Source organism: Aethina tumida, chromosome 1, assembly GCF_024364675.1.
Source record: "Aethina tumida isolate Nest 87 chromosome 1, icAetTumi1.1, whole genome shotgun sequence".
Lineage (NCBI taxonomy): Eukaryota > Metazoa > Arthropoda > Insecta > Coleoptera > Nitidulidae > Aethina > Aethina tumida.
This window is the reverse complement of record NC_065435.1, coordinates 58,381,044-58,408,987: the sequence shown is the minus strand read 5'-3', so window position 1 is coordinate 58,408,987 and position 27,944 is coordinate 58,381,044. Positions and strand designations below refer to the sequence as shown.

The window sequence follows — 27,944 nt, the reverse complement described above, 5'->3', positions numbered from 1 at the left end:
TATTGAAAACAATTCTCGACAAGTTCGACAGTACGCACGAAAATGTCTCGTTGTCCCGTTTGAGACGAACAGGTCTGAACCTGAAGTGTAATTCGAAAATGGATTCCTCGTGTGTTGGTAAACGTCATTTCTTGTCGGTCGTTTGGATAGTGAACAATAATGATCAAGAGGAAAAGACACCCCGTTAAAGTGTGTGGCAACGCGCTAGTTCACTGTAGGGAAATTGAGGTTTTCTCGTGTCCGAAGAAAATCATTGTAAAAATGAGATTGTAAGTACCGTTTTTGAATTATATTTATGAGGGAGAACTGATTGTCTTTGTGCAATACTTGCGAAATTATAAGTGATTTGCAGGAAATTGTTAAAGTATCAGGATTATAGCAATGCAATATTTTCTGTTTTTTTTTCACTTAAAATATTGTTTCAATGGAATAATCTTTCTTTTGCACCACATGGGTATGTTTATTGCGTCATCCTATTTTTCAGTTTTAAGTATATAATTTTATTTTGTTCAAATATTTTAATAAAATGCATATAAATGATCTGAACTAATTGATATTTCTCTTTAATTAGTTGTGGAACATTGATATGGCTTATCTTATTGTTAGCAAAGAAACAGACCAATATTTATAGTACCTAAAATTTATATTCACAAAATTTTAATTAGAAACAACATTGTATTATTAATTATAAATTACATTATATATTAAATGTATTGTGCATTTATGTATGTATAACATACATACATATCGTGTCTGGTGAGAATGCTAACATGTTATGAAACAATAACAAAACAAAATATCTTTTGTTTCCAGAAAATAATATCTATTAATTTAAAAATCATTTAACTATATATAAAAAAATAAAAGTAAAATTTCTTAGTTTTTATAATTAAATATTACTTCAATAATTTTGAAATTTGTATTCTAAAATACTTAAAATTTTAAATTATATATTATATATAAAAAAATTATATATTATATATAATTATAAAAAAATCAATAATAATTAAATATTCTAATGTATTTTCCAAGTAAGTAAGATTTTTATACAAATTATAGTAAGTGACATGTAAAATATTTTTGTTAAATGAAAAAATAAAATAAAACAAAAAATATTCTAAGATACCGAATATGAATTGAAATACATATTCGAATAAACAAATATTCGAATTATTCTATAATTTAGAATTAGAATTCAAAATAATGAAAAGTCCATTTCATAGATTTTACAGGAAATATAATTTATTTTTTAAATATTGTTAATAATATTTGTCTTCTCTTAATTTCACTTTATCTCGAACATAAATTATTAATAACTAAAATTGTTTAGATTTAAAAATTGGAGAATATACCCATTAATAGTGGGAAAATTTAATTTTGCTGCTTTTGCAGTAAACTAAACTTATGCCGACGTATGTATGTCCGCAATATTACGGATGTATATTAGCCCATGAAAGTAATAACAAATAATAAAATTTAAAGACTTACGTTAAAGGATAATACTGTAATAAAACAACAGTTTATAAATTATATTTTTATGTACCATTAAAAATAAAGTGCATGTTACCGTAATATTTTATTTTCTAAACTCTTGTCTAATATACATACACGTATGTAGATGCAGATAGTAGAAACATTTATGTTGAATAAAAATATCAGAATAATTCCTATATAAAAAATATTTAGGTAATTTTTGAGAATTTATTTTCATAATGTTTAGTCTAAAATTTCATTAAAATAAAATTACTTTTTTGTCAATTTTTAATACTATATAACTTATCACAAAAAATATAATGATATGTATGATAATAGATCGGAGTAGAGAACTATATTGTAAGAAAACTATAATAATGTTACTAGAAAAATTCTAAGAGAAACAGGGTAACTGGATAATTTGAATGTTAATGGAAGTCTACTTGCAGGAAATGAAAATAGTTGAAATTAGTTAAAGAACTATGAGAAGAAATGGATGGGGGTATATTTGGCTACAGAACAGCAAAAAACCCTTCTTTTAAGAATCTGAAAGCTAGATTTGGAACTGCCCAGAATCACCTTTACTCGTAACGAGTTGAGATGTATTAGGGAAACTGGGAAAAAAATGTTGGGCGAGTTCGGAAAAATTATATATTATACTGTATAATTTGAATGTCAATGGTCAAGTGTGGAAATTGGATAGGTCGATTTTAATTAGATTTTCAATTTTGTCTTTGTCAACAGGATCAAGGATTAGTGGAACCTACGGGTAGTTTTAGTGATAAATCTAAATTTAATTTATTTAAAAATGACGGTCCTGTTTAGGTTAGAATACCACAAAAAAAATCTACTGAAAAATTTATTAAGCTGCTGAGAAACACAGTGATGGTTTACTTATAATTTAGGTATATTTCTCTGCTTCTGGCTTAGATACATGGACCAATTTACGTATGTACAGTGATATATTAAACAACAATTTGCTTCCATATAAGAAACGATTCCGTTATTAAAATTGTTTCAACATAGTAACGATCCCAAACAAAAATCCAGAATTGTGACGGATCAAAAGATCAAAGTATCAATGTTGTGACGTGGTCATCGCAATCTCCGCAATTATGATGATCTTCCTCATGATAATAACCAAATTATATAAATTTAAACTCTTGACAACAATTCAAGGTATTTGGAAGAATATAGAAATGTCATATATTAGGAAATTGGTCGAGATATGTCATGGAGATGTATCGAAAGCTTTGAGTTGTTGTTATTTTTATGTCTGATTCAATTCAAAAAATTAAATGTAACTTTTTATACAGGAGTGTCCTAAAATTGCTGGGATCCAGAACTTCCTAGCTAGAGGATAAAATAAATGGATTGAGTAATATAAATACAATTCTAATAATTTCTAAGAATATCGGTTTTCAGTGTTTGAGAAGATATTTTCTTCGTTCGGAATTATGAGAAATACAGAGTATTTCCAAGAGTGAAAGATGAGTTATCCACCCCGCTAAATAAAATTAGAACGGTATTATTTTTCTGAATTGTGCTGGTCATAAATTAGAAACTTGAAAATTGAAATTTTGAAAATGATTTTTAATTAAAATTAAAACTATGTTATTTAATTTAAGACTCGACCACTTCACGCTTCTTCAATTGATGTGATGCGTTCATATAAATTTGTAAAATTTATATATCGAATTTGGTTATAAGTGTGATCTCTCATGTTTTCTATAGGGTTGATGTCTGGGACTGGGACGGGCTACACAAAACTGAGCTGATTTGGTCTTTTAACCAATCTGTGACAATTTTGGTTTTGTGTTTAGGATCGTTCCCATGTTGAAACACATTTATTAAAAGCATCATTTCTTCACTATATTTATATACTCTAACTACTACTATATTTATAACACCTAGATTTGTTGTGGCAACGATCTAATGATATTTTCAACATTTTCTTGTAATATCTCATCATACACGAACTGAATTTGACGTTAGTTCATTAAGGCTCCGTGGAGGGTGCTATAAATTGCTTAGGCGTCGTCCCATCATATGTGGGATATGTTCGGTTGGGGAAAGGTCTGAAGATCTGGGTGGCCAAGGCAGTAAATTTACATGGGAGGCCTCTAGGCAATATGTGGACGGACATTATCTTGCTGAAAAATAAATCCAAGACCTCGTCTTATGTAGGGAAAAAAATAAGGCTCCAATTCGTCATCCACAGATTGCTGGGACGTCATATTGCCACTAATGAAAACTGAAGGTAACCTGCTACCATAAGCAATAACAATCCATACCATTAAACCCATAAACCCATAGCGTTATGAATATAACTCTCCACAGCAACGTGAGGAACTCGTCTTTCTCCACCTCGCCGGCTTACTAACTTATGACCGTCGTGCATGCCCAAGCAAAAACGCTATTCATCACTAAGCACAATGTGATTCCATTCCTCATCTCACTGTTGGCGTTCCATACACCAGTCACTACATTGGCGCTTATAGTTTGTTGGTAGAAGTAAGTCCAAAAGGGGACGATAAATCCGTGGGCCAAAGGACCTTATACGGAGATAAACAGATCGAATACCAATTGGCCTACCTTTATCGGCAATCATCCGCGTTGAACTCTTTGCTTTGAGTCTTCCTCTTGCTCTACCTCTTCGCTCCATGACTGCCAACATCGTATTGTAATACTCACATTTCTGTTTAAACGCCACGCTGTTTCTGGAAACGAAATATCTGCTTCATCCAGGCCCACTATTGTATCTCTATCAAATTCGCTTAATTGTCTAAAATTATTTCTTCTCTGTACTTTAGGCATGTTAAACATTTATTATAAATTACTAAATAAAACAAATTGTTACAAAAACTAAGTACACACTTATTTGAAATACCTTAAAGATATGAAGAAAAAAGAACAAAAAACCAACAATACGTTTTCCGATGACCGATGAACATTTCTTATTTCAATATCTATTTGTATACCAAATTTTATGAAAATATCCCAATGCGTTTTGGGTATAATAAACTTTTGTATGTATTTTTGTTCTTGTGGGATGTTTAACATAAGCAGAACCATAATTTTTTATAAATTAAATTTAGGTTCGTTACTAAAATTACTCGTCTCTAATGTTCTGTGGTTCAGTAAATAAGCACGTCAAAATTATATATTTTGGACATTTTTAGTAGACATGTTTTTTAACATTCGTACTATCCATGTTTCAAGTTTTTCCCATACTCGGACATATAATTTCGTATGTACCACTTTACCAGTTCCGCTAATTTTTTTTATAATACGGGAAATGATTGACTAATATAGCCGTAAACTTTTAGTTATCTTTTCTTGTTTCTCCCGTTCTTGGTAACCCCTAATTATAATTTTTTTACAGTTTCACTTCGATCAATGATTTAATAATTGTATTATATTAAGCAAGTAATTAGTAGTAGACACAGTGTTTATTCATAAATTTATTGACTAGTTGTTTAGTAGACACAACAATAAACATTATTAGTACTGGCAGTACAATTGCTCACATTTTTAATATATTGATATAATTATGGCCATTACTGTAAAAAAATATTAATTTTGAGAATATCTTACTTACGTCAGTAAGGTAATATTATTTTAATAGTTGGCAGTAAATAAAATAGTAACATTTTAGAAGTTGTAATAATACCTTGTGATTGTGATTTTTTGTTGATGATTTTTTACTTTGACTACCTATTTAGTAGTTTCTTAGTATACTTCCATTTGTATCTTTCATCAATTTTGGAAAATAAAAAAAAAAGTTTGTTAATTAAAATCAATTTAACCGTTAAACATTCTTTTACTTAATAAAAAAGTAGCACCAGTTACTTTAAATATCCACTTTTTTGAATGATGTTTTTGATTAAATTTTTTATAAACCATTATAACATTTTTTATTCTTAAATATACTCATAAATGTGACAATATTAATTAAAACTGAATTAAAATATTTATGTTAGCAGTGGCGACTCGTTAGGTTTGACTCTGATGAGGTACTGTTGTACAACATATATAGAACCAAAAATAAAAAACAAAAACAATATATTTGTTTACACATAATTAACAACATACAATTTGAATGATCAGTGCTTTTGAGATGTAAATTTAGTCCGCAAGATATATTTTTCAAATCACAAAATCCCCTTTCATAATAAATATCTTCACTACAATTTAAGGACAAACATTTTGCCTTAATAATTTAAACTGTGTTACTACTTGTTGACGCTATATAGTAAGTATTAAAAACCTTTCCACAACTGAATCCACCAGACACACAAACGATCAAGTAGTTTTTGAAACTGAAATGTCGGTAATGTTCGGGAACTTCGTTTCATTGGTTAGATGCACGTCTCTGCTCCCCTACCATTGAAATAATAGCAGAATATTAAAGTGCGTGCACTGAAATTTTAAAGATTTACTTATGAAACGAATTGGCGGGAAGAGACACATTTAAAAGTGCCTCTGGAGTATTGGCGCACAAAATATTCATTGGAATTTAATATAAAACACCTATTACTTGTTTAATTGTCGGTTTTACAACATATTACCCATCTACCTTTGTTTAAACCTTCGTTTAAATATTAAGTTACATTCTATTTTAAAGAATAAAACATTAAAAAATATTTAATTTTTAACATTCAACTGAGTAGCCGCCATTGTTACAGTAAGTACAGAAGTAAAACGGATCAAGATTATGATTTTTGGGTGATCCATAGCAAACAGCAAAACTGAATGATATACAAGAACGCTAGAACACTATGCTTATTTTAAAACAACGAAAAATACTTTCGATTGTGGCAAATTTGGCCAAAATGATATATTCCATCGACAGGGAACGTTCCGAATGTTACACGAATTCGCCATAGACATTAAGCCAAGCGATTCGATTTCGTTGTCGGGCAGCGTAGATTTTAGGGCGCGGTTCGACCTGTCAACGATAGAGGGCGTTGCGATGTCAATGTTTACATCCGCCGCTCGGCTCCTGTCTTCGTCCCCCACAAATCGTCGGTGCAAGCGCCATTGTTGTTGAGAAAAGTCCAGTGGCTAAGTGCGACGGTGTCTGGTCTCGGCGGAAGCGTGTTTTTCAACGTGCCAACGAACAACGGCGTTTTACCAGAGAAATTGTTGTGCCATTAACACGGCCACGGAACAGTCCGCCCTACGCGTACGGTGCCAGTGATATTTGTCTAGCCAGTTTTTTAACATGCCTCTGGATAAACAGGATCGCCTCTTGGATACATTTACATCTATGGAACGAGTGCAGTGATATTGTTCATTAGTTAGTCAGTTGTTTTGGTCGGTCGCCGGGAAAAATAACGTCCAAACTGTTTAAAACGGCTGCAGATATGGTGAAAAGGTGCGTTTTTGTTGTTCGTTTTCGCTGGGGGGGTTAAACATTCCTGTTCAATTTTTAATGACATGCCGGACACTTTGTTAATAACTATTTGAATAATTAAGTCGCGGGCACGCATTCAATAACTGCTCAAAACGTATAAGTACCAATTTCGAGGCTGGCTAGTACTAGCTACTGGTGGATGGCAACGCAACGTTTTCCAAAGTGGTCTGTGCCATTTTATCCAGTAATTAACTCGAAAGGTTTGCGTTGGGCTTTCGTTATGTTTTTAAGTTTCGATCAACATTTAATTAATATGGGGGCTTCGTCCATTCGGGTCTCTGTTTGTTGACCATCGGCTTTTGTCATTGTTGTTTTGATAAGGTTTTACGTCTAATATGAAAACATAAGTTCGCAACGTGCAAATAATTTATATGCTTATTTATTTATTTATTTATTTATTTTTTTCATGTTTAATTATGTATGAAATGCATCAATGTGCGTCATTTTTTACGCTCTTTCTGTTTTTCGTGGTTCACCAACTTCAATGCAAGTGACAGTTTCAAGATCTAGAAAAATCTTCACGTTTTACTAATTTACTTATTTGTATTTGTTAAATTGGGCACAAATAAAAAAAATACTGCGAATATATCAAAGGATTGTTATAATAATATGAAAATCGTGTACATATACCACACATTTTAGCACAGTCCAAGTGAATTTAAATTTTGCATCACATGTTTTCGCCATAGTTTGAAAAATAAATTTTTTATTCAAACAATTAACCATTGCTCAATACAAGGACTTATTTAAATATAAAAATTGCATATTTTTCTTTAAGAAATGATGGTTAGAGGAACAAAGATTGAAAAAACATGTAGAAAATAGTGAATAAAATATCTTAAATTGTTCCATAGATGTCAATTTTTAATTTAATTAACACTTGTAGCCAAAGTGGAAGAAAATATTTCTTCAAATAAAGTAGCTGTTGGTTTAAATGTAAAAATAAGACAAAGATTGAGAATACCCACACGTAGAATGTTTATAGTGAATAAAGTCTCTTAAATTATTCCAAAAAGGGCAATTTTTTAACGGAAAAATAGTCAACACGTGAATTATAACCAAACTGGAAGAAATATTTTCTTCAAATAAAGTAGCTGCTTGATTAAATATAAAAACTGCATATTTTAAATTAAGAAATGGTTGTAAAAGAAACAAAGATTGAGAACAACACTTCTGGAAACGTTGCTCAAAACGTGAGCTAAAAACATAACATATTTTACATTAAAAAATGTGTTGTAAGTAAAACCTCTTAAATTATTCTATAGATAAATAATAAATGTAGCAATACTCATGAAAACCTTGCTCAAGACGTAAGCTATAAGCAAAATGAAAGTAAATGAATCTTCAAATAAAGTGGCGCTAATTTAAATATAAAAATTACATACTTTAATTTAAGAAATGATAGAAAGAAGCACAAAGGTTGAGAACACCTACATGCAGAATGTATAGTAAATAAAATCTCTTAAAGTATTCTATAGAGGATAATGTTTAACGTAAAAATACTCAACACGAGAGTTATAGTCTCTATTAAAAAATAATTGAAAAATGAACAAAGACTAAGAACAACACCTGGAAACATTGCTCAAAACATAAGCTACGAACAAAGTGAAAGAAAATTAATCTTAAATAAAGTAGCTGCTACTTTAAATATGAAAATTACATATTTTGCTTTAAACATGTGTCGTGAATAAAATCTCTTAATTATTTTTATAGAGAATAACCTTTGAATGTCACGATACTCATGAAAAGTTTGCTCAAAACGTGAGTTATAATTAAGTGGAAGAAATGAATCTTCAAATAAAGGGACTGCTAGTTTAAATATAAAAATGAGTTTTCTAAAATATCTTAAAGTATTCCAAAGAAGATAATTTTCAATATAGTAATACATAAATGGTCTTTTATTAACAAAGTAATTGCTAACTAATACTTCGAAAACTAGAAAGTATAAACTAATTTTGTAAATCAACATACCCGAATAAAAGTAAAATCACTTTCTTCGTAGAAATATTAAAATTACCGAACGTTTTAATTAGAGATAGTTAAAATAGTTGTTCTGGTCGAAAGTGGATCAGGATTTAATGTTTTTACATATGTAGAAATTAGCAATCTGGCGCAATATCTGCACAACGTTAATTTATGATCTTTCAAATTTTACACCATAAGCTGTAATATTTGTTACCACTATGAATTTTTGTGGAAAGGTATGAGTCAGTCCGTAGTGCGAATTGGAATATTTACTCTCAACTCTTTTACTTTGATCGGAATCTTATACTTCTAAGAAAACCGTTTTACCAGCAACATTTATTAATTACTGCGGAAATAAAATTTATTTAATAAATGCGTTGATTGATTCGTTACCAATTTGCAATCGAACTTAACGCGTAATTTTTTTATGACAGCGTTGACTGAACGATTGAATCTCTCAATAAACAATTTTAATTTGCATATTCTGGCCGCTTGTTTAGTCTAATACTGACACTAAAAAAGTTGAATGGGCTCAAGATAGTTACTTTTTCAATTAATTATTTCGTAACGGATCATAAAATTTATAATTTTCTAATTTTAGAGACCTACAAATCGAAATCGCCAGACTGCTCCTTTCCGTAGTGAAACGTACGAAGCAGGTATTTGTAGCCTCGATCCATCCACATGAGCCACAATTTTCATATTTATGAGGTTTTTATCGTGGTTTCTTTGGAATCTAATGTTTCGTAAAATAAGTCATTAAAACTATGAACATTAAGCTAATGTATTTTGATATCTCGACGATCACATTGAAAATGGAAGAACGGTTAATTGTCCGACCTTGGTTGTCCAAGGTTCAAGTCGTGATTCCACGACGGAATGAATATCCTTTAAAATATCCTATATGAAATAATCGTTCAGGATGTTGGTAAACCGCAGTTTCGAAACAAACGTAAAAGACGTGTGTTGCATTGTGTTTTACAACAGATCCAACTAATCAGTCGTACTTTCGCCCATTAGTCCTTTTGTGAAACGGCCGCGAAAGGAATTAAATCCACTTGCACTGTCCACGGCCGAATATCGATCGTGTGTGATGGTATGTTCACGGCATGTTAATAATTTTATCAATAATGCGGGAAAAATTGTCATGTCAAAAACTGGTTGAGTGGCGGGTCAAGGATTTGTTTTTGGGGTGCCAGTTTTTGATAATAGAATAATATGATACGATTTAAACCAGTTCTGCAAGATCAACGCTAAACGTAAACTATTGTTAAATTTAAATATCTATAATATTGCAGTTAATGAAACAGGAAATTACCACTTAATCCACGAACACAATAAAACAACATCGAGTTCATGTTACGAACAAAGAGAAATATAATTTATTAATCATTAAAAATAACTGTTTTGTTATTTTTATTTTTAAATCTCCCACAAGTCAGCTTCAAATTACTTCAGTGATATTCAATTTTTATTTTAACGTAGTTAAAACAAATATCATATTTTTACTGCAGAATATTTAGCATGATTTAGATTTTCTTCCTGAATATTTTAAAAATCATCGGATAACTTAAATCTCAGGTAAGTAAGGAAGTAGAGTTTAATTTTTTTTATTTATGAGTTTCTACAGTGTGGCCCATTTTAAAGCAAGACACCCCCATTTTTTGATCGATTTTGACAAATTATTTTTCAATTGTAAAGCATTAAATCAAAAATCTACATGGTATTTTTTTAAGCATAAAAATTGAAGAAATGATACTAACAATTTTTTTTACAAAATCTAACTAACTACTAAATCTACTGAAATGGGTATATATCAAAATTCATGAAAAAAATTATGTATATTCATAATTCAGTGAAAAAATCAAAAATCACATTTTTACAAATTTATTTTTTTAATCAAGTAATTTATGAAATAAACTGTTAAAAATAGTAAATTATCTTATTTTTCAAGAATATTGGTATATTATATTAATATTCTTAATACCCAAATTACTTCCACCAATTCACCGATTATTGGTATTTATTACACTTTTCGTAATGTCGTGGTTATCTTTATAAATTAATCTCAATCATTTCCTAACACCATTTAAGAGTATTAGTGTAAGTATAGAATTATCAATATAATATTCCAATATTGTTGAAATATAATATAATTTGTGCTCTTTTTGACAGATTATTCCCTAAACTACTTAATTAAAAAAGTGACATTTTGTCTAAAAGTGCCTATTTTCTTGGTTTACAATTGAAAAAAGTTTTCATTTTTTTAATGGACAACCCTGTATAAGTTACCGTAATATTTTTCACATTCAAAAATGGATAAAAATTGATTTTTTTAGTAAATTCATCGAATTTTGTATATTGATAAACTCATGTTGTATCGTTGAATATCACATTCTTCTAATAAATTTATTCCTTTTGGCCAACTAAATTGGAATATAATGTCAAAAATAATTGAGAATATTAATTAAATACAATCTGAATGACCTTATTTTTCTATAGTTATCTTGCCAAGTTTATCTGAAGATAAAGATTCGATTTAAATATTTGTTGATTTCACAATTAGTCAGCAATTAACTTTCATATATTAAATTAAAATAAATATTCTGCTAACGTTAATGACGTGAAATTTCTAATTTTTTTTTTATTACAGTAATGTAATAAAAGATCTTCCCTGATCATTATCATAGACACAACCGTTGAGAAGTAAATGAGATACTAAACTGTCTTTTGTGGTGAAATACCTATTTTTTCAAGAAATATTGACTTTTTTAATAACAAATACCTATTTGTTTTTTTTAATTTTATACGACACATTAACCCTAATACGACTCACCCAATTTTAGTCAACAATTAGAATTGAATAGAGAGTAAAAATACCTTTCAATGAATGATATATCACAAATCCACCGTCTTCATTAATACAAAAAAATTGATAGTGCCCATAGCTATATCGACAACATTTTAAGTGGTTTTATTCCATCCGAAAGTTATCAGAATTTATTTTTTACAACCTCACAGTATATTTTACGTTGGTCATTTCAACTTAAAAGCTTGCGAAAGCACTAAAAACTATTCAAATGTATTTTTTTATTATTCATTTATTTCTGACAAGAAAACTTGATAATTTGCAATTTGATTATATATATTTGACACACACACACACACACACACACACATGATATTATACTAAAAAAGTAATATACGATATGCATATGCATAGACACTTTTTATAATGTTCGAAAGGCAGATGACGTCTTCGTTGTTTAACAAAAAATTCGAATGTCCTACCTTCAGATACAAAATGTAAAAGGTCAACTAATACATAATTAAAAAAAAAACACAATCAAAAATGGAAATGATGGAACTGTAAAGAAATAGGCAGGTGTGTGATCGTAACTGGAGTGTTATTATAGTTTGCCATAGGCAGGAACCAGCTTGTAACTGGCCATAACTCGGGTGTGGGACTAAGAGCAAGTACCATTAGACGTTGGAGCCAGTGAGGAGCATGTGCCCTCGTACGTGCTTGTTTCCATTACGGAAACAAAGAAAGTTTTAATTGAGTTTATTTATGGAAGCACTCACATATTAATGAAATTATCGAATCAAATTGTCTGAGCTCTACTTGGCGAAACTTGCTACGGTATGCTTAGACAGTCGATAATTTACGACAATTACGGTCATAATTAATAATAAATACTGCGTAGTAAAAGCACCGATAAATTTATTCGAGGTAAAAGTCGCATGAAAACTGGTGATCCACTTTACAGGTCAACTGCTTGATGATTCTTGGCTGCAACAACAATACCCATTCATGTCCGCCTTTTGTTGCACCGTTACATTTTCAATAAATCGCTCCTTCACACGCTGTTTTCATTCCTTACCGATTTTAGTGTTTCAATGGCGATTTGCCATTCCGGGTTTTTCTTTTTGATATATTGTTCGACCAGTCCAGTTATTTTAATCGGCAAGACTCGGCATGTCGTTAAGGGGCAGACAAGGCACAATGATAAGACAATTGTTATTCATTATTTATTTTGTCGGCGTAGTTTATATAAACTATTTAGTCTGACTTAGTTACTGTTTCAGTGCAAATAAGGACATGTACGCAAGTTTAAGTGTGATAAAGTTGAACACTATTTACAGTTAGGTCGAATTACAGGAAATTAATAATCATGCACAATAAATAACGCTCGATAACATACAGACACACTGAATAAGGCCTATTTAACCCTAAAGTCGATGATCTCATCATCTTCAGCTGCAACTGTTTAATTGATATTGTCTCACAAAAGAAAAACTTATATAATGATGCTGAACAATGATAGAACTTGGTTATACATACAGTGTGCATTTATTTATAATGCTATTTTAATAAATAATAGTCCACAAGATAGCGAAAAACTACGTATTGCTTTCACCTGATTGTAGTCTATTATTTAATTACCGAGAAAAATTGATTATTTGCCACATTCAACTACATTATGAATAAAGTATAAAAAATATATAAAGATATCGGATATTGACTTAAATGTTGGTTCTCACAAATAGTTTACATCTTAGTACTATAACCATCACAAGCCAATTTGTCAGTACCACTCATTTATATACTGTTAAGAACATTTGATCAAATACTAATCAGATTGAGACAACTCCGTTAATTGACTATTTAATATGAAGGTACTAAATTCAATTTAGCTAAGTAGGTTTTTCATAACAAATTTTTTAATCAATCTTTCGAATTTGTTGACTGTTAAAAATGTTATACTACACCACAGTGGATCGATAGAAAATAATATTTGTCAAATATTGTTATGTCTATCATGGAAACAATTATTCATTATCCTCCTAAATGGACCACATTGTATTTAATTATTATTAGCTTAATTATTTGTAAACAATACGTTTAATTTCATAACCTGCCAAAGATACGATATTGACGATCTATTTATGAATTTTTTGACGAAATTCATAGAAAAAGCAACATCTTCATAGATCAGACAAACTAAAAAATTAGTTGACTTGCTTAGTGTGCTAGATTTTAAAAGAATACTTAAATTAGCACACACTCATCCGTTTACCTTTCGATAACTTGTTCTTGGTTTATCATTTGTTTCAGCTATGGAAAGGAAATAAATATTACACGTTTTCCGTTAAGAGTTAGTTAATTATCTATTTTTATTCATGTTATGTGTTGTACTAATTTGGATGTCTAGGTGGCGTAATCTTGCATTGTATTATATTTATACATTATTGTTCGAGTTTGTGAAAAATATTGACACAAGAATAGACTACAACACTAATCTAATTGATTTTACATACAAATTAGTATAGATTAGTAGTTTTTTCAAATAATTGTGAATAACAGCTGTAGTAAATTTAATTTTGAAGGTGATTTTTAATTATTAAAACTATATTATTTTATTCTACATTAACACTTATCTCTGTGGCATAGACTCGACCATTTTTCGAATATATGATATTATTGAATGAACGTGATCCCTCATGTTTTCTATAGGGTTGATGTCTGGAGATTGGGACGGGCTTGTACTGTGGATCATATTTATTAAGAGCATCATTTTCTTTAATATATGGAAACAAATTGTTAGTGTGATCTTAAGCAAGTCAAAATTGGACACATATTTAATAGATCTGGGGTCAAACAAACCCTCATCCACTAACCATCTTCTCTCAGTTCCTGAACTAATTTCATCAAGTTCCAAGTTGGCTTTAATTTTAGCTGACGATAAGATTAAATTGTTTTCTGTCATTCGAATTATCTAGTTGTCGATTTTCTTTCAAGTTTTTCGAACTCAAACATTTTTTTTTCGTGGCTATCACCTGGCCAGTTTCTCTAAAATTTTTAATAGTACGAGAAACGAATGACTTATTTAGTGGTAAACTCCTTGGCATTCTCTTCCTGTTTCTTTCTGTGTTGGTATCGCTGAATTATAATTTTTCTCACATTTATTAAATAATCATAATAAGCAAAAGTTGGCCAGTAAATTATTCATTTAAATTCATAGGCAGTAATGACAGACCATAAAATTAAAAGTTGCTATAATTTTGTCCATTGAAAAATAAAAAAAGTATGAAATAGAATAAAATTAGATTGACCAGTTGCATGGTAGACTCAATAACAGAAAAAACAACATTCAAATTTTTAAATAAAAACTGTTACTGTGTTTTTGAAATTATTACATATTAATGGTTTCGGAGTAAAATTTGCATAATTGGGCATACACATTTAAATTAGTTTTACCTTGCTGAATTTACACGGTACTTCACTTGAAATGTCATTCTAATTGTCACACTCTTTTGCATAATACTAGGTCATACGTATTTAGTTTTATCAGAAAAATTGGAAACATTTCATTTTTATGATACGACTACAATTGATGTTTTATAATTAATGAATAAGGTTTTTTCTAATAGAAAATTGAAAATTAATCTGCACAATCATAGAAATTCATTTTTACACAATTCCCATTGCAACAGCTTAAGCATTAAATGTACTCAATTAGAAACCATTGCAAAAGAATCCGGATCGTATGAACTTATTTCGTTACGAATTCGCGATGGTCCGTGAAAAAATCTCCATTGCGAGCAACCGAAACCTCGACTTAATTTCGTTGCTGCTCATTTTGAAAGCGAAACTAAAATCAAGCCGCAATTTCGACTCATTATCGGTACATGCCAGAGTGATCTCGTTGAGTGCAGAAAATAGAGTACAATTAATAATTGCCGAACGAAGGCTGAAAATAAGTGAAATTTTTAATTGTAATATTTATTGTTTCTTTTGCTAATTGCGCTAATCCACGTGCGATTGCCGTCGTGTCGAGTAATTAGCATCGATAATTGGATTGACCTAAACATCGTTGGGAACTGTTACGGAAGTGGTACTGCAATTATATTTTTTTTTATTTGGACGGAGGAATTATTTTACAGATGAACATTCGGGAAAATAATATGACAATAACTTGACGGGTTTTGTTTCTTTTTTACGAAAATTTGTGGTCTGTACTACACAATACCATTTTCCATTGGACTCGATAAAATATTATTTCTGGAAATTTTCAGGAATTTTATTGTATCACTATTCCAGTGAAATTTATACATGTGGACAAACAAACATTTTCTCAAACAAATCCATCGCCGAACATTTGGTATACATATTTTGCAGTTTTATTATGCAACGTGTTTACTTTCAGCAAGGTCTAAGTTTAAATTGAATACAAGCATGGCAATCATTGGAAATTTTTTCTTACATTGCGGAGTGCTTCAGATTGGTTCGTATTTTGGCTGTTTTCGGGTATTTCCCGACAAATAAGAGATAAAGCAAATTAAATATACAAGAACAAATTTATCTGGAACATGGATCGTGACACTTGACGCATTCGAAAGTTCCAAATGTATTTTTTTTTACTCGAAAGTATTTCTTTTTTGAAAAAAATCAATAATATGTGTAAAAAATCAATTTCTTTATAATTTTTTTAATAAAGACTTGTATTCATTATTTATATTTTTCAATCAAATTGATAGGGATATTGAATTTTGTCATTTACATAGCGAATGTAAAGGACACGATTGATAATATGTGTAAATAAAGTTTTTAACAGCAATATCTAAAAATAAATAAATTTAAGGATTTATATTCTGATATTAATTTTATTGACTGAAAGACGTTAGTTGGATCTGTTATTAATAATTTCACATATTATTTAAGTAATTATTGAAGTATATAATAAATAATGGTGGTCAAAAATGTGGAATAAATTTTAATTTACTTTTTCCCTTCATTATATTTATTTAGTATATTTTTTATAAATGCGAATAACAGATTGCACGATATTAATATCCATTAAAACAAAAAACTGGTCGTGGACGTAAGTAAGGAATAATATCATATATACAAATTAAATATAAAAATAGTTTATTTATTTAATATTTGGTGGCGTAACATCGCCTGTTCATCAAGTCGACAAGATTGCAACATACATTCACAAGAATGTCCTTTCTTCTTGTATAACTTGCCACAAATGCTCTTTGTTAAAGTTTTTTTGTTGGAGTTTTAATTTCAGATGTTGACACACACATATATATCTGATCCATTATGCCCTCTGTAAGGTGAATTGGACCAATGTCGTTCGAAGAAAAACACCCCATTATAATCACAGATCGTCCTCTATGTTTGATAGTTTAATGTTTAATGTATTTTTTATTAAATCGCTCACCTTTCGGACGTCGAACAATATCATCACTGTTAAACAGATTAAATTTGAATTCCTCACTCCAAACAATTCTTTTCCAGTCCACCCAATGTGTTTCTCTGCTGACCTACAACATTTTAAGTCAGAATCCGAAAGTCTTCAATGTATAGTCCTAGTAGAAATCCGAGATGGCCCAAGTGGTTCATTGGTAGCGGAAATTTTGGGCCGATGATAAGAATAGGTCGGCCTCAGCAATACGCACAATTTATTTATCCTGATTTTTTTTAAAAAAATCCAAGTTTTCTAACCAACCAAAAAATTAAAATCTCATACAGTTTTTGGTGTGCTATACAAAGTGAGTAAACTATCTAATCATTGTAGTATACAATATTATGGCCAATACTGTAGATCTTCAATCCAATTGAATTTAAGTCTGGACTCTATGAGAACGATGGGAGAAGGTCGACCATTTAATCCAAAATGTGTTTCCGATCTTTATCTTGTTAAAACTTCCAAACTACAGACAAACTTCTTCAATTCTTCTTCAATTCGTACTATGAAACCAGTACCAGATGCTGAAAGACATCACCATATTATAATATTTCCACCACCATGTTTAGCTATTGGTTTTTGGTACTTAAAATCGTGACTCGTTCCAACTGGCTTTACACATTGTCTACCATCTGATTTAACAATTTATACTTGGTTTCATCGTCTCTAAATTCCATATGCGTGGGGTCCAGTTGATATGATTTCTGACAAACTCCATTCGGAGTTTACGGTATCCCTTGAATATATAAGGTTTTTTCACAGCTCTGCGCCCAAATAGCCCCGTTACACATAACCGACTTCTCACAGTTCGATTAGAAACATCTGCATCGAAGTCTTGTGATATTTCCTGATTAATCTGCCTTGATGATTTTGATGGATTGTTTACCGATATCTGACTGATGAGTTTATCAACATCTGAATTTATTTTTCGAGGACCCATCTGTATACATGTTTTCACAATATCATGGAAAATTTTCTCAAAATTATTGAAAAACTACTTTGACTAATTCACTATAAAATTCTAAAACTCATTTTTCAAATTTTCTGATAAATATTTGTGTTTATCCATCTTTACACACTTGAAGGCTTGTAACTTAAAAAAAGTATTCCATTCTTTTGTCAAATGTCGAGTATCAATAAATCGAGATTAACAAAAATAATCAATTTCTTTAAGGATTGACAAATATTTTCACAAATAAAATTTAATCAAATATTTTGATAATAATTTAATTGAATGAAAGTCTTATTATATCTTTAATATTAACAATTTTACAATTTATAGAGTAATTTAAATAATTTAGATTAAAAAAAATTTGCAATAAAATAATTAGTTGGAAAAGAAAATGTCAGGTAATGATATTTTTATATACTTTTAAATAAACACGTTTTAATGTCAAATTCAATTACGGTTATGGAATATCCCTGAAACGGACAGAGTAATTATAACGCGGTCTGTGGCAATCGACGTTTTAGAAAATTTCAGTCCCGACCACAAGCCACTTTTTCATTACTGGTCTGGAAATGCCCCTAAACCGTCAAAATCAATTTGAAACACCCACACACATTAATAATAAACCACTCAATTAACTGTTAAGTGTTCAGTCATTTCAATTCGAACGATTTACATAAGTTAGAATTTTATGTATTGTGAGGGTGGATTTTAATTAATTCGTGCGGATTCACTGGTGCTGTCACGTTATCGAAACGGATCCAGTCAATAATAAAAGCGGCCGCACCGCCGTTCACAATTTTATGAATAAGTGAACATGAACGTGTAGATAAACACTGATAATGGGGATCGAACCATAAACAAATTACTGTTCTTTGTTTCGAATTCGAATGATTTCGTGTGTACGTTTCGCCGACATTATTTCAATACGGCAAACCTGTGTATTGTGTATCGGTGCAAAAATTCAGTACAGAACTGAACTGGACGGTGCATTTCAAGATGCAGGATGTAAATTCGTCTTGTAATAATAGCAGTCGGTCGCGCTATTTTCAGTGTTAATAAACTGTACTAATTTCAGATGCCATTACATAAGACGGGAGGTATTTCGCGGCGAATATCTTCTTCCGGATGCCGTTCTTGTCCAAACATATATGGTGTGACCCACTTAAGTTGGAGACACCCCCGTCATTTCTTTATTTATAACGCAGTTTTATTGAATAAACAATCGAAAACTCGGTGCTTGACACAAAAATTTCTTTCTGTATCAAGAAATATGAAAATTACCAAAATAAGTCATTTTTTATTGTGTTTAAATATTAAGTACTATATTTTAAAGAAATTTAATATGTATACGCTTATTTATAAGCTTAAAAAAATTAAAAATAAACTATTAAATAAAAAGTTAAATTTATTTAAATTAAACTATTAAATTTAAAAAAAAAACAAAATTACAAGATGCTTAATTTAAATTTATAATATTATAAATATTAAGCATAAAAAATTAAAAGTAATTTTTAAATTATAAAAAAAATATTGTTATTTTAAATTTATAGTATATGAATTATCAATTAAATTAAAAAATATATAAAATTATTTTAAACTTATATAATCCTTGAAACATTTAACGTATAGAATTAAAAATAACCATTTAAATTGTGTTTTTCTATAAACAGTACAATCTTTCTACAAGCATTTTTTTATGTAAAAAGAAACTTATCTCAAAATATGTAGGTTCGTTGTTTTGTAGACAACAATGAATTACAATAATTAAATACTTTTTCTTGATACTTTTAATCTAATTCTAATAATACCACATAATTTTTCATTATTTTTCTATTTTTATATCCTTTTCTAAATTAAATAACTATATATAAACATAAATTACATTCAACTATAAAATTTATGAATAAACTATGAATTAATAAAGATTAAACAATAAACTATTAATCAATATATATTGAAAATAAATAATATGTTTTGGACATTAATTAATCAAGTATATTGTCCTGTTTTAAATTTGTTAATAGGTCTTTTCACAAATGAAATTGCATGAATTTGATAATTTTTAAAGAAACATGGACAATATAAATAATTAATACACACAAATTATTTAATTTTAATATTTAAATATAAATTGTTTAATATTTATTAACTTATTCCTTAATTTTATTCATAATTTTATATTTAAGGACAATTTATGTTTATAAATGTTATTTTTAATAGTTTAATTTAGAAAAGGATATAAAAATCAGATAAAAGAATGTAATATATATAAAAAAACACACATAAAAATCCTTAGAATATAGGATAATCTGTATAAAAAGTGGTGGGTATTAATTAAAATCAAGTTATAAATAAAAAGCGAGGATGTGTCCGTCTTAAACGGACCCGCATGTGGAAAAAGTAGCACCACAGTCCAATTCTAGTTATCCGGAGGAAGTTTTCTCCATTTCGAATGTGAATCGTTGCGGTTATAATAATTATAGTAACTACCTGGAAAGGACACCAATAAAACGCGATGAACAGTTAATTTAGTACCATATCTAGGCCGAGTTAATTGGTAAAATAAAAATACATTTTTCTCTTCGTTTCGTTTCTTTTGTGGCCGCCGATGATCTGGTTAATAGCAGATAAACGGTCGTTGACCCGCACCACGTTTAATAGGTTACAGTAACTTTTGAGTAAAACTTCGCAGTCCATTGTTATAATCTACTTAAGTTCGTAGTACAAAAAAAAATGTGTCAAATGGTGCCGGTTATCGACCTCACGTGCATTTGTAATAACTCGAAAAAGTTTTTCTTTCCATTCCCTGTAAGATCCGCATAACCACCGCTTTACGGATGGTCTTGCGGTGATGTTATCGATTAAACATATTTGACCCATCGGGGAATGTTACTTTAGAATGCACGTTTTCTGTGCCCGATTAAAATTGTTTTGTAGGTGATATTTTTTCAAAGTGACGTATGAGGTTTTAGTCGTATTTTGACCCCTCCTATTGTTTATTTTAATTTTAAATATAATTTCTAAGATTAGTCCTAAATTATTATGTAATGCACTTAAGAATGCAGCGACATACATTATCACCAGATAAAAAGTGTGTTAGTTGAATGAAAATTGGATAATGTTAATGTTCTAGCAACAAATGTGAAATATAATACTTTTATTTAATGTGAACTGTTAAAATAATAATTTATTCTAAAAACTAATATTTCCTTATGCTAAAATATTACGAATATTTTTTTGAATTTAGCTAGAAATAGAAACTTAAATCAACTAAATCTTTAAAAATGATTTTTTTATATAGGACATAAGCAGATCCATAGTTTTTGAATAAATTAATTTTTGATTCATTATCCTGGGTCCAATCCACGTGATCCTGAGGAAATCCAAATTCAGCCCAAATCAAATAGGAAATTCACGGTAGAAAGAGAAAGCAGAGGTTTTCCTGCATTAATGCTGCCAAACATGATCTAGTAATATTCTTCTCATATCCTTAATTAATGATCACTGCTTTTGTCATGTAAATTTAGTCCGCAAAATAGCTTTTTCAAATCACAAAAACTCCTTCTATACCAAATATCTTCAACACTAATTTAATTAATAAATATTAAATAATAAATTCTATTTTACAGAATAAAGACATTTTTTTTAATATTAATGTTATGTCAATAAAATTATTTTCATAGATGAGGCACTGCCTCATCTTAGTAGCCGCCACTGGTAATTTTAGCAAGACCCATTTCCACCAGGTTAGCTTTAATTTCAGTTGACCATTAGTGTGGATTATTATTAGAGAATTATCGATTTTCTCTCAAGTTTTTCGAACGCATCCATTATTTTTCGTAGCTACTACTTGCCCGGTTTCTCTGAATTGTTCTAATAATACGGGTAACAATTGACTTTTTAGTCTTGATGATCTTTGTAACACTGAATTATAATTTTTCTTTCGGCGTATGATACTGCTTCACTATGATGCAAAACATAAATATGCAGCTTTTAAAAGAATAAAATTATATTGACTAGCTGAATACTCTATTCACGACGATAACAAAAGCATTAAATGTTATTTATATATAGGATGTCCCCGAAAGGTCTGTAGAGAATTCTGCCACCAATTTTCGACTTGCCTCATTTAACCTTAATACAAAAGTTGATAATTACAGAAATATACAGGGCGTCTAAGTTAATAACATTCAACAATTAATTTTTTACTCGAAAACATCTCGAAAAGAAATTATGGAGAAATATTTAAGATTCAATTAACATTTCATATATGGATATATGGAAAGTATGTGATTTAAAGTTTTATATCGTTGTCATTTCTAGCAAAAAAAAATGAAAATTGAAAATAAATTATTTTATTTGTAATAAGACAAGATTATGCAAATCGATCAGTTCATGTGGAGAATTGGTGATAGAACTCTGTGCAGAACTTTCCAAGACACTGTATATTGGTTTCCAATTTCAAGTCGTACAACTAAAAGAGTTGCTAAAATTATGGCTGCTTACTCCGAGTTCCATAAAAATTTGGAAATGCTCCTACAAGTTTAAATAAAACATTTTTTTGTATCTCATATATTAACATAAATAATGCGGTGGTCGAAATATACCCAATAAGCCTGCACTTCGAAATTTCTGTGTTACGAGTGGTTTTAATCTGTATTACTGCAATTTATCTCGTTTAATATCCCGAGTTACAACAAAGCCGATTGTATTTTTCATGAAATATTACACGAGTAACAATATAAATCTCTTATGTGAACATGTAATTATCGACAATAACACGAATTAACGCTAATAATAATGTATTACGTTTTTAGAAACATCCAGACAATCCATTGTTCGACAATTTCTCCGTAAGCACAATCATACAATAATTTCGGTTTTTACGTGACATTCGTAATTAGTATTGTTAAACAATTTAAAAATGGGTTGCAGTCTTAGCTAAGCACGACACATGACTAACAGAAATTCAAACAATAAATTCCAGCCACCATCCGAAACATTGTTATTTGTTGTTATTGCAAAACGTTAATCGTGCTAATAAACATACGCACGTCTAGACCGAAATAAATGTCGAATTCGGACGTCGTGCAAAAATAAAACGTTTTCGTCGCGAAACAATGGATGGGACGAGCGCTCGACAAACAAAGTGAAACGAGGGGGCACGTTTCCCCAATGGACGAATTAAATGGTTAACGGTTAATGACACGACCCGCACATACTAGACTTTTTTCGACACACAAAGAGATTGCCATCACCCATTTCTATATGGGTGGGTTTTATTTGGGGTTTGCAATAGAAATGTGTTGATGAGCTGGTTTTATTAAACATTATTGTTTGTTTTAGGTCGGATGGCACCGAATCTCCCATATTAGAGGAACAAGAGAGTGCCAACTCGGACAAGCCCAAACAAATCATAAAATACGGTGAACTAGTCATATTAGGGTGAGTACACTCCATTTTGTCCGTTCTTATGACTCATTTAATTGTGACAAACAACTAATTTGTTTAATCCCGGCCGTCTGTCACTTTTGAATGTTCAAAACAATACCTTTGTGTGTGTGTGTCTGGCAAAATAAATGAATAATATGGATAAACTCCGAGACTTGTTTAGTACGCGTACACTTTTAAGGATTCGTACCTGTCAGTTCTCTGTTACGTTTGTAAGTTTTCATTTCACAACATCTTAACGTTTATTCAGAATTTAGCTTGAATATAATTGGCATTAATGCGTAACACGATTTAGTAGAAAATGAAAGTCATTCAAGAATAATATTTTAATGACTGAGTGACGGTGACTCAAATATTATAATTTATTTTGATTAATAATTTTCCTAAAACTCATATTTGAATTTTTTTGTTTTAAATTTGAACATGATTTTCATAATTGCCTTTAATTGTAAAAATATGTACAATACAGTTTAATATCACGATTAACTGAAAAATCAGTTAATCTCTCACGCCATTTCGAAATTTATCATATTTATTATAAATTTTTGTTAACGCTGAGCTTTTCTAATAAATTGAATCGAATCGGTTTCTCACAACTAATGGGTTCATAGTTTCATACAATGCTTATGACTTAAAATAATGCCAAACCCCAGAAATGGTCAAATTTAAAATTTTAGTTTCAATTTTATTTAATACTTTCTGTCTAAAAAATCTTGAATGAAAATTACTGATAGTTATTTAGCTTAATGAATTAGATTGAATTGAATGAAATTATCGTTCCACAAACCATTGTTAAAAACTTCACACAGTAAGTAAACGATGTGTCGTATGAGCTGTTACCATTTAGTCTACAACAAAATAATGATCATAACTAATTCCTTAACTTAAAAATCCTCTTTCATCAAATTTTGCTCAAAAGGGGAGTTAATTAGTATCGAAACTAAAATTTGTTCATTTATACATTATTATTATATATATAATATACATTATTATTATTATATATATAAAATAAATAAATAAAATTAATAATGTATGAACGAAATGTTCCAACAGATCATTCTTGAAAATAATTGGTACCTTTTCTAGGTACAATGGGTTCCTGCCGCAGGGCGACAAGGGTCGCAAACGGAGCAAGTTCGTGCTGTATAAGCGACCCATCGCCAATGGGGTGAAAAGGTCGCGGCACTACGTCGTCAAGACGCCGCACTCGTCCCAAGCGATACTCGACGCCAACCAGCATTCGATTTCCTACACGCTGTCGCGGAACCATGCGGTTATCGTCGAGTATACCAAGGACGAGGACACAGATATGTTTCAGGTCAGAAACATTTTATACACCATATTTTACAACACCACTTCTAGTCGGATACGACGAATTCTAATAGTTTCAACTCCATTGTTTTATATCGACTCTAATTGGTATTAATTAATGTTTTTGATATATTTTTAGATCGGGCGTTCATCGGAGAATCCCATTGATTTTGTTGTAATGGACACCATTCCCGGTGACAAAACGGGAGACAACAAAGTGATGCAGAGCACGATATCAAGATTCGCCTGCAGAATTTTATGTGATAGAAACAATTCTAAAATAGCTAGGATATACGCCGCGGGCTTCGACACCTCGAAAAACATATTTTTAGGCGTAAGTTACATTTATCCACCAATAAAACCAATTCCACTATACATAATTCAACGTAGGAAAAAGCGAACAAATGGCAGGAAAACGGTCGCGAAATCGACGGCTTGACGACGAACGGTGTGTTGATCATGCATCCTCGGGGCGGCAGTTTCTGCGGCGGAGACGCCCTCTACGGCTACTGGTTGGAGACATCAGTCGGCGGCGTGGTGCTGTCGCTAAGAGAATCTCGGTCTGCGCAGCAGCGCGGTCACGTGGTCGACGATGAGACCAACGTGTTGCAGGATGGCACAATGATCGACTTGTGCGGCGCCACACTGTTGTGGAGGTCGGCCGAAGGTCTGGCCAAGTCACCGGTAATTTAATTGTTACGCACCTACTCTGTAAACTCTTTTAAACTCAATTTCGATCGTAGAGCAAACGAGATTTGGAACGAGAGATCGACAAGATCAATGCGGGCAGACCACAGTGTCCGGTCGGTTTGAACACGTTGGTGATTCCGAGGAAGGTGACGCCGAACGAGAATCAACAGCAACCGTACGTATATCTAAACTGCGGACACGTTCAAGGATTGCACGATTGGGGCCAGGACAAAGACTCGGGCGCCAGAAAATGTCCCATTTGTCTTGAGGTAACGGTCTTGTTGAAACGTCATGGTAAAGTGATGATTTGATTAATTAATTTCCAGCTGGGACCTGTGGTTAAAGTCATCATGGGTATGGAGCCGGCATTTTACGTGGACTCCGGTCCGCCGACGTTCGCGTTCAATCCATGTGGTCACATGGCCACTGAAAGAACTGTCAAGTAAGTTTTTACTAATTCATAATTGAAATGTATTATCTGATCGATTATACTTACAGATACTGGGCGAACGTGGCAATTCCGCATGGCACCAACGGTTTTCATGCAGTGTGTCCGTTCTGCGCATCTCCGTTGTCAGGATCTCCGGGGTATATACGGCTTATATTTCAAGATAACGTCGACTAAAGTTATTCAAAGGCTTTTTAAAGTAAGGGAAATTCACTTTGAATTAATTTTATTTAATCAAGACACGTGAATAATATCTTTTGATTTTAGGAATTAAATTGTCTTTGGCGATTATCCGTGATGTAAACAGTCCCCGATTAATTTATCTTCAGGTTATAATAGTAAAAGTGCGATATAAAGATGATATGTAGAATTTAATTTCCAAATTTTTCATTTACTATTGTGTGTGGGTGTGAAATATAACTAGATTAGTTGACCAAAGCTTTATTTATACTGCTAGATTTAATGATATTTTCCAAATATACAGCCTTATGTGAGATATGCTTGCTGAAGTAAATATTCTAAATTATTATAAACGAGTTTTAATGAAAGTATGTATCAAGAACTTGTGTGCTTATGTGCCTTGTATCGAATTTTTGGTATCTGGTGAATCAAGACTAGATGTAAAATTATTGGACATATAAAAATGTTTATTTCACCATATCTAAATTGTACAGGGTATTGATGTCATTTATGGAAATTTCTTAATCTCGAACCATTTTTATAAAGCTGTCTGAAAATACATCTAATTAACAGTTTAATCAGCAAATGTATTTCACTTGGCTTTCTTGCATACTGTATTTCCTGTATCTTGTAACTATCACTATATGAAATTTGTAAATATTTATTGGTATCTAGGGATTGCGAATGAGATATTTTTTACATAGAGTTTTAAAGAAATTGTCCCCGTTATTTTTAATATTCACAGAGTTTTACCGTAAACAACAGGTCTGTAGTTGAAGAGTATAATCTGGTCCCAAAGAAGGTTTTACTCAAAAGGACGAGAAATAGTAGTTTCTTACGTTTAGGGACAAAGGTACATTTCAATATTGTAATTGACCTTTTCAACCTCAGACCTGCTATTAATTTAAATCGTGTATATAAACAAGCAGTTTGTTATTTATAATGTACCTACAACACTACGAAAAATCTATATTACAGATCATTTTTGTATATACGGTAAGTCTTGACGATATCAAAATATGAAAGTATATAGCTTTTCAACTATTTATTAACTGAATTATCCGAAATTATTGTAAATAACCGCATTACATCGTAAACTGGGAACAAAGAAAAAACACTTTGTTTCTCCCTCTTCCCAATATACTAAAGTATTAAAGACAACAGACTATTGATTTTATCATCTAGGTGAATTAAAATTTGCAGTAACTTATGTTCTAATCTTAAGTGCAAATGTGTGAATTGTTAAGACTGGTTAGAATTTAGCTTATTATCTAAGATTATTAATATATCAATTAAAATAATGTTAATAATTTTTAAACAATGAAATATACATTTTACTTAATGTGGTAAATTATTGTAATTGAATACTTTAGGGTGTATATAAAAATGTGTTATTGTGATTAATGGTTACGTTTTAAGTTCTTCCATTGGGTTCTTCAATAGGAATTCAAATCTAATTTTCAACGAAACACGAAACAAGATGTCGTCTTACAGTTACCTGAACAAACAAGGTAATTTATAGTTTTATTGTAACTTTTTTTAAATAAAGCGTGATTTAATGGAATTATAAGTATATATATTTATATATATACTTTGATATTGGACAATTTCATTGAATAATTTACCATAAACTATTATTTACCTATGTCCTAAAAATGTCAAGTAATTTTGTTTATCCAAATTGTGTATGTAAATATTGTAGTATAAGTTAAAGCCATAGATGGTAGAATTAAGATATAGTTACACAAAATGAATTTATCTGTGCCTGGATTCACTAATAAAAAATTAAAATCC

The 27,944-nt window shown here is 30.5% G+C and overlaps 1 protein-coding gene and 1 long non-coding RNA gene across 4 annotated transcripts; both read left to right on the top strand.

Moving 5' to 3' along the window:
- The first annotated feature begins 14 nt into the window (after positions 1-14).
- Positions 15-27,944, top strand: LOC109597384 (protein pellino). Of its 3 annotated transcripts, none has more exons than XM_049963950.1 (9): positions 15-269; positions 23,417-23,515; positions 24,608-24,839; positions 24,972-25,166; positions 25,223-25,516; positions 25,576-25,791; positions 25,849-25,964; positions 26,021-26,169; positions 26,238-27,944. In XM_049963950.1, exons 1-8 carry the CDS (start codon positions 160-162, stop codon positions 26,145-26,147), a joined length of 1,389 nt encoding a protein of 462 aa, XP_049819907.1. In that variant the 5' UTR covers positions 15-159; the 3' UTR covers positions 26,148-26,169; positions 26,238-27,944. The 3 variants fall into 3 exon arrangements, with proteins under 3 accessions (XP_049819907.1, XP_019868617.1, XP_019868616.2); XM_020013058.2 differs by lacking the exon at positions 15-269 and adding an exon at positions 6,488-6,853; XM_020013057.2 differs by lacking the exon at positions 15-269 and adding an exon at positions 23,163-23,358.
- LOC126264738 (uncharacterized) lies at positions 18,430-19,321 on the top strand. Its single transcript, XR_007547397.1, has 2 exons — positions 18,430-19,088; positions 19,146-19,321. It is a non-coding gene; the product is annotated as an uncharacterized LOC126264738 (long non-coding RNA).